At 44.2% G+C, this 8,720-nt stretch overlaps 1 protein-coding gene across 1 annotated transcript in view; it reads left to right on the top strand.

The window, feature by feature from the left end:
- COBL (cordon-bleu WH2 repeat protein) overlaps positions 1-8,720 on the top strand; it is a 195,936-nt gene that overhangs the window by 28,993 nt on the left and 158,223 nt on the right. Inside the window, 1 exon segment of the mRNA XM_029285077.1 lies at positions 8,038-8,121. Within this exon segment, the coding sequence (XP_029140910.1) occupies positions 8,038-8,121 (84 nt within the window).

Below are 8,720 nucleotides of genomic sequence, written 5' to 3'. Positions count from 1 at the left end.
ACAAATTTTCATTCAATCTCCAGGATCTTCTCTCTCCTTCTTCACGAAATAATTCCATCCACACTGGGCTGTGATCTGACAATGTCCTAGGAAAAATCTTAACATTCTTCACCCTGGAAAGAAAGTCATTAGTTATCAAAAAAAAAATCAATTCTCGAATAGGATTGGTGCCTATCCGAAAAAAAAGTATAGTCTTTCTTATCCATGTTTCTTTCCCGCCATATGTCCTCTAGTTCCAATTCTTCTTTCAGATCAAAAAAAGTTTTAGGCAATGTTGAATTAAAAGCTTTGCAGGAACCTTTCTTGTCTTTTCTTGAATCCAAGACTCCATTCCAATCTCCCATCATGATAACAGATTTGTAATCCATTTGATTTAGCTTCTGATGTATCAATTTATAAAACTGTTTCTGCTGTGAATTTGGAGCATATAATCCAATAATAAGACATTTCTTCCCGTTCAAAAGCATTTCAATAAAAACGTATCTTCCTTCTATGTCAAAATCAATCAATTTAGGAAAGAACTCATTTTTAACATAAATAACTACCCCACCTTTTTTCTGAGGCGCAGGTGCAGTAAAATGTGTTCCCAACCGTGAATTAGTCAAATACTTTTGATCTTTTGCTGTAATATGAGTCTCTTGTAAACAAATAACGTCATTTTTATGTTGCTTCAAATAATAAAATACCTTTTTTCTCTTCTGCGGTGAATTCAAGCCATTAACATTCCATGTCAGAGCCTCATGAGCACCCCTTGCATATCAGCCGACACTGATTTCTTTGGTCTCGCTCCTTCCACTGGCTCTGAAGTTACCTGCTGGTCTATAGGTACCTCCTCCAATCTTCGTTGCTCTCTTTCTTTACGTCTATGAGCTGCATGAGTCAATCTCTGAGATTTCGGATCATCTTTAAATTCCAAAAGTTGTAACTCAGCTTGAATTTGATCTTGTGATTTGGTGACATTTGATGATGAAGTAGCTTGGGCTTTATCTTCTTGAGTTCTTTCCTTCCTAATACCTTGTGGAGATGCTGAATGACCTGCTTTCAAGATTGAGCTGTAAAAATCCTTTGCTTTTGCCACCGTATTAAGGCGATAACGCACTCCCATGTAATTAACCATTATACTAGCTGGTATCTCCCATCTGAATTGTATTTGTCTCACTTTCAATTCTTCAGCCAAAAAAGCAAAGTCTTTTCTTCTTCTAAGTATCTTGGGTGGTATTTCTTTTAAAATTATCACATCTTGGCCTAAGATTTGAAATCTTTGTTTATAAAAAGCCTGAATAATTTTATTACGAATTGACTTCTTTGAAAAATAAACCAAAACATCTCTTGGAAGATTTCTCTGTCTCGCCGCCCATGAGTTAACTCTAAACATTTTTTCCACTTCTCTCTGTAATTCTTCAGGTTGGCATGACAAAACCAAGGCTAATTCTGTTATAACTTCCTCCTCCAGTTTTTCTTGAGCATTTTCTGGTAATCCCCTTATTCTCAACGCATGTTCCATTTCTCTAAATTGTGACATAAGAATCTCATTCTGATTTATATCAGTACTCTCTTCCACTTTGCCCATTCTGATATCCAAAACTTCAATATGTTCCTCCACATCTTCCACCCGTCCTGCAACACGATCTACATTATCAGCCAAGGCTTGCAATGCAAACACTATATCCTCTCTCAACTCAACATTTTTTTCTTCAAGTTTCTCCTCAAGTTTCTCTTCAAACAGTTTAACAGTATCCTTTAAGGCATCTTGTAAATCTTTAAATGTTAAAGCTGGCATTGGAGGAGAGGGTGGGGGAGTAGGTTTTGTTTGCTGTGATAACTGTACAGCTGGAGAAGAAGAGCTCAAGCCTTTCTGAGGAGGAAAAGTTCCCCCACGCTTTGAAGCCATTTTACTTTCTCTTCCCCTCTTCTCTGATTTAATTTGTATAATACAATGTCCAATAAAATTTTCTTAAAACTGCCACAAAAAGCAAAAACAAATAGTTTGCTCACCAACAGTACCAATAGTAGTTCTGAAGCAATAATAATCCAGCAGAAAGTGAAAGCCAAAGTAAAAGTCCTCTGTAAGTGAAAGTCTCTATTAAAGAGCAAAACGCCCTTCCATGGCCATTTTTTCTTTTTTCTTTTTCTTCTTAAACTTAAAATCTCAATGGAGAAATTATTAAAATCAGAGCTGAAGGTTCATATCCATGCAGCTCCCAAGCACCTGGATCGCTCTGTCTGCTCCCAAAAGTTACTCACAATCTCCTTCAAGCAGAGGTTGAATCCGTGTCTGGCTTCGTTCAAAGAACGGAGGCAGCCCAAAGCGCGAAGAAATCCCTGACTCTGGGGGACCTCACCCACAGCTCACCCTCACCCGCCCCCACAGCTATAAAACTGTGAGAGCTCGGGAGTTCTACCCCTATCAGGGAAACTCTCCCCCCTCCCCTTTGCCCGGGGAAGGGGATTCCAAGCCGCGGAGCAGCTGTTTGACGCTGTTCCTGCGGCTTTTACGTGTCCTCGGGGCGGGCGACGAAGGGAAAAGCCGCCATCGGCACAGGAATTCAAACCGGAAGTGTGAGAGCTTCTGATTTATTTTTACCAACAGAGAAATTAAAATTCTCTAACAGAAATTAATTTCTGCTGTCCTCCAATTTACCCAGGGGTTCCATTTCTTTAACCATTCTAGCCTTAGGATCACTGGGCATTCCATGCCTGGGGTCACTACAAACATTATGTCTTCCTCATGGTTTCCCAGAGATAAGTGGACTGGTAAAGTGGCTAGGGTAGCTGGCACCCCCTCCTGCTATGGACCCATCTAACTGGCCAAATGAGATTGGTTGTTTTAGTCTCTTCACCGGAATGCCCAAATTCCCCATTAGCATCGGGCTAATGAGGCAGCGGGTGCAACCAGAGTCTATTAATGCTTTCACTTGATAGCTTTGGGCATGGAGGGAGCTAATATAGTCACTGTCTTGAGGATGGGTGCGATGGGTCCACTTACCAGGTGTTCACCCTCTTAGCTGTTGTCTGAGGTATCCACCGGCCCTGTGGTGTAGGCTGGAGTTCCCTTCCCATGTTGGGCAGAGCCTGGAGGCTCCACAGCCTCTATCGCTCTCATGGCAGGTTCTTTTGGCTTGGCTGGGGACTTCCTGGATTTCCTGGTGGGTGATCGGTCTGCATTGTGCTGAGGGGCTTTCGAGTGGCATTCTGTGGCCTGACGCCCCTCTCTCCTGCATTTGAAACAGCCCGTTGGTTTCTTGGCCATAGCCGGTGGCTTCGCTGGCTCGCGCGTCGGCTCAGGCGGTGAATGGCCCCATGGTTTTCCTCAGCTGTGCCTTTTCAGTAGGTTGATCTCTGCTTCTTCTGCCATGATGTTCCATTCATCGACTTGGTGTGAGTCCCCCCAGGGCAGGCAAGCATCATACAGGTCGTAATTTAGGCCATCTTTGAAATGGCTAAGGAGGATGTCTTCCAGCCAGTTCAGTTTGCTGGCAATGGTCCGGAATTCTTGCGTATATTCGGCTACCGGGCATCTGCCTTACCTCATGTTTTGATTCTTTTGCGGGCTTTGTGATCAGCCAGGGAGTCCTCGAATCGCCTTCTCAGAGAGGACATGAAATGGTTGAACTTGTTGAGCTCTGGGGCATCGGAATCATGCAAGTTCACCACCCAATCTGCGGCTGGTCCGTCCAGAGCAGATTGCACGATACGGATACGGGCTTTGTCACTAGGGATGTGCCGCCCATATTCTTCCATGTAGCTGAGGACTTGGGTTAGGAAAAACCCCAAGCGTGTTGGCTCCCCCTTGAATTTCGCGTCTAGCGGCGGGAGTCTTTGAATGGATTGGTGCCTTCGCAGTCGGTAGTATTGTCTTCCATCCTGATCGCCATCTGCGTGTCGGCGGGGAATGGGAGCTGCTGAAGTGGTTGCTACTGGATCAGCGGACGTCCCCGGGACTACAGGTTCCAATTCCCCCTCAATGTCTCTCCAGCTGCAGCTCCAGGCACTGGTGTGGTCTTGGGGCTCAGAATTCTCCTCCCCTAGAGAGCCGATGGTTCCTTTCATCAGGTCAATAGCTTTCTCTAGGATCTAGTTTGAGTGTTGTGCCCAACTTCCTTCCTCTTCCCTAATGTGCAGGGATTTCTCCATCTCCTGCTTCCATTCTGGTTGGTGGCCGCCCTGTTACAGGGTCACCTTTCTCAGTCTCTTTTCCCACTCGCCTTTCTTTCCAACGCCCATTGACCACCGAGGTTTGTGAATATGCGTCTCCACCACCTCTTCTCCTGAGGAATATGACATTTCAGATCCCGACAGCTGGCAGGTTTTTGGTCGGGGGGATGGCTCCCTCTCCGTGTGGTTTTCTCCCTTCCCTGCCTTGTCATCTGACATTTTATTTTTTGCAAAGTCCCCTGGCAAGGTTCTTTCTTCCAGGTTGACTATAACTGCAGATCCTGTCTAATGTAAGGAACCACTTCAATCCACATCTTAAGAAAGCAGAACTCTTGGAAATGGTTTCTTCCAACAGGAACTTTTATTAAGAAAAATTGATAGCAGGCATGATAGACAGAAAATCTGAGGTATTTCCTTACAAATTGATGTTTTAAAGTGTTCTAAGCAACCTCCACCTCGCAGTTCTTCCGGCGATTCAGACCAGCAGATTTCTAGATGTTAATTCCAGGAAATATAACATCAATTTGGTTCAGTTGTGCACCAACATTCAACAGCTCATCACACCTTATTTTGGCGATGGATAAATAAACCAGATCCTGGAGGCTGTGTCTTTTCACCCCACCCCTTTCCCTAGTTGGCTGGTAAGGAGGAGAAGTTCAGAGGGGCATAGGATGAAAGGCAAATGGTTACATTGTGATGGTTAGCATACCTGAAAGTGAATAAACAAAAGGTTACTTTGTAGTGAATAGAGGAAGTGAAAGTAATAAAGCCTGCATGCATACCCCCCTCCCCCTTAGGAGTATGGCAGGATCCAGGAGAGGGTAAGAATTGGTTTTATATCAGAGATATATAGAAAGGAAATATAACTGGATTCTGACACTGACAGAAAGTCTATGCCACTGATGATGAACCTTTTAGAGACCGAGTGCCCAAAACTGACCCCACCCTTGCTCCACCCCCTGCCCCACCCCCACCCCACCTGCCCGCATGGCCACTCACCGCCTCCAGGGCCCGCTGCAGATCGCCCAGGCAGCCCAGCAGTGCCATGAAAGCCACACCCTCTGCCCGTGCCCTGCAGCATCAACTGTGTGTGATGGGGCATGACAGCAGAGTCTTTTCTACGCTGCCTGGCTGCCATGTCCTTGGCTGTGCTGCTCCGCATGGGCCACACTCGGGGGTGACTCTCCTCCAGGGGGGCTGCTGGGGAGGAAGGGGCCATGGGGGGAGGCAGGGCTGGGGCAACGGCACGTGTGCCCACAGAGAGGGTTCCATGTGCCGCCTCTGGCACGCTTACCATAGGTTCGCCACCACTGACCTATACCATTCCAGACAATGGAATATCCAATCCCTTCTTAAAAGCCTCCAGTGATGGAGCATCCACAACTTCTGAAGGCAAGCCTTTTTACTGGTTAGTTGTTTTCACAAGTCCTTAGTTCTAGGCTGGTTTTTTTCTTGATTAGTTTACATCTATTATTGCCTTCTGATGCTTTGGAAAATAGGTTGACCCCTTCTTCTCTGTGGCAGCCCATCAAATATTGGAACACTGCTATCATGTCACCACCCCAATCCTTTTCATTAAGCTAGACATACCCAATTCCCACAAACATTTGTCATATGTTTTAGTTTCCAACCCCCTAATCATCCTTTGTTTACCATCCATTTAAACTAGATGGTCCCTCTGGTTTGGTTTATAGAACAGTGGCCATGAGCAGAGCCAATTATAGAACTTTCTCCCAAGGAAAATATGAACAGTGCATCCCTCACCCATTTAGAGGCAACTCCAAACACACTGTTCAGCCAGGCATATGTAGAACAACACCATATTTTATGTTCAAACAGCACTAAGTAAATTACTACTACTATTTTTCTTTCTTAAAATACATACTTTTAATATTGTTTTAAGCAATGCTGGTGATACTTTACAATAGCTGTCCTTGAGAGTTTTTTTGTAAACCACCCTGGATTTCTCAGAAACATTTAATTTTGAATTAGACGTTGATTTAATAAATAGGCAGAAGAAAAAAATGTTTAAGTACATCTAAATCCCACAGACCTACTGCCTCCTAAACAAATATTGCAGAGAAAATAAGGCATTGCATTTCTAGCCAGAAAGGCCACAGGATGATGGAAACTGTGGTCCATGACATCCAAAAGACATTAGTTTGGCTAAGGCTGGATTAAATTATAAAAGAGCAGATGAGAGGAAGTAGAAGTGAGAAATACTTTCCACATCTCCGACAAAATAATTGGGCGGGGCAGTTGACTTGGCCTTTTAATTTCAACTCATGCCAACTCCTCTTAACTTCTCATTCAATCCAAAGAATTCTATTATCGGCTGGATTTTAGGGAAGGGAGGCGGCAAGAATAGACCACAAAGCCAATCTGCGAGTTTGCTCTCTCGCCTGCCTGCACACTGGGAATTAGATGCAATGCAAGCAATCCATGAGGAATTGGATTTCCTACATTTGCGAAAGAAAGTGGCAGTAGAAAGATTTAAATCAAGACAGAATCAACATGGGATTTATACCCCCCTTCTCTCTCACTCTCACACACACACAGCCACACATACAGAAACCCTTCCTGCTGTCTTGTCCTTCTCATCCTTTCTCTCCAGCTGCCACATAGACTCACACATTGCCAGCTGCTGGCACTTCTAGGTTGCAGCTCTGCATTGGCCTGGGTGCTTTGTGTTCCCTTCTCCGGCCCTACCACGTGGCAGAGAATACAACCGGGAGGCAGCCGATGCTTGGCTTGTGCCAACGCACTCCCACCTCCCTGCCTTTCATCCCACAGGCTGGGCATGCCCTGGGGTGCTAGGCTTACAGAACACCATGGCCCAAGCGAGAGGCAAGACCCTGCAAAGGGGGGCCAGGTGTGGTGAGGCATGGCCCGGCAAAGCACAGCCGGATGAGGAGAGGCCCGGACAAGTGGGATGTGGCTGGGCATGATGGAGTGAGGCCGGGAGAGGAGGGGCGGGTGAGGTAAATGAGCTGCAGCAGCTGCTGCATATCACCAGCTGCTAAGTGCTTGCCATTTCCTGTGCATGTGCCGGGAGGGTGCCCAGCCAGGTTGGGGTGGGTGGTGGCACGCATACCCACAGAGAGGGCTCCTAGTGCTGCCTCTGGCACGTGTGCCATAGGTTCGCCACCACTGCCCTATACCGTTCCAGACAAATGTAGTCCAATCTTTTCTTAAAAGCCTCCAGTGATGGCCTACCCACAACTTTTGAGGGTACAGTACCATAGTAGAAGAGCATCTTTATGCTTTGTCTTCTGGATTACTACTGATTGAGGTTTATTTCTCTTAGTGATAAGCTTCCTAATATAAACCTGTCGGTTCTTTTCTAACTGAAACTCAGGAGAAGCAAGGATGATGACTCTGTTCTTCATCAGAGACAGAGAATCATTCCAGGACTGGCTTCTGATTCCTACAAACATGCTTGTTTGGGATGGGAATTCTACATATCTTTTCCAGTAAGTTTCCCACCGTATTCTGTAGAGTTGAACATGCAAATGTATTCATCACTCTGTGCCTTAAAATTGACATATACTTTCTATGTAATAACACTATAGATTTAACTCCAGTCAAAGCTACAACTTTGATGAATGTGTATATTATGTTCCATTTTCTAATTGCTCCTAAGGAAAAAAATGTAATTCAGAGAATGCAGAATCTGTTGCATTCCTCTTTCTATCTCATACTCAAACTAACTTCCTATCAGGATCTATGTATTAGTTTGCCAAATAATGACCAAGCAGTAGTTGAATCTGTGGTTAGTTTTCTATACATTGCTTTTACAGGATTTTCTACTGAATCTGTTCATAGCTAGGTGTGGAATATTTTATTCAAAAATATGATGTACGATTTTGATTTGTGTTCCAGGTAGAGAAGTCCTCAAGGACAAGCCTAGATCTGGATGGTAGAGAACTTTTAAAATCCATATCGTATCGTAAACAAAGCCTTGATGTAAGTCGTAATTTAATAATTAGATAGTGCTACAATGATATTAAAAAATTAATTATAGTCTATCTGTTTGTTGAAAAGTCCTTTGGGGGTAAATTATTGTCCTCTTGCCAATGGAAATGAAGTCTATAATAATTATATTAATATGTCAGGTTGAAAGACAAAACAAAACAGGGCATGTACACTGGCTAACAGAAAAAGTGAAAAAGGGTGCTCAATTCAAATTATGCTGTTGCTATTGTTCTGAGGCTGAAGCAAAACATATATGCTATGCTTCACTCCTGGTACAGAACAAGCAGTTTTCTTTGATTCTCAAAGATAGTTTAATGGTGGTATTGTTTTGAAGGTTTCAGGGTTTTCTGTAAAATGCAGTTGAAGGATTTTATGTGTGTGTAAGGAACCACTTCAATCCACATCTTAAGAAAGCAGAACTCTTGGAAACAGTCTCTTCCAACAGGAACATTTATTAAGAAAAATGGATAGCAGGCATGATAGACAGGATCTGAGGGATTTCCTTACAAATCGATGTTTTAAAGCAAACTCAATTTCATCAGCATCGTGGTTGCCATTGGGGGGGCGGGTGGGTGTGGCTGGCATGGGCG

The sequence above is a fragment of the Protobothrops mucrosquamatus genome, unplaced genomic scaffold (assembly GCF_001527695.2).
Source record: "Protobothrops mucrosquamatus isolate PMUCROS unplaced genomic scaffold, P.Mucros_1.0 scaffold1260, whole genome shotgun sequence".
Lineage (NCBI taxonomy): Eukaryota > Metazoa > Chordata > Lepidosauria > Squamata > Viperidae > Protobothrops > Protobothrops mucrosquamatus.
Note: the sequence above shows the minus strand (reverse complement) of the source record. Positions and strands in the feature narration are given on the sequence as shown.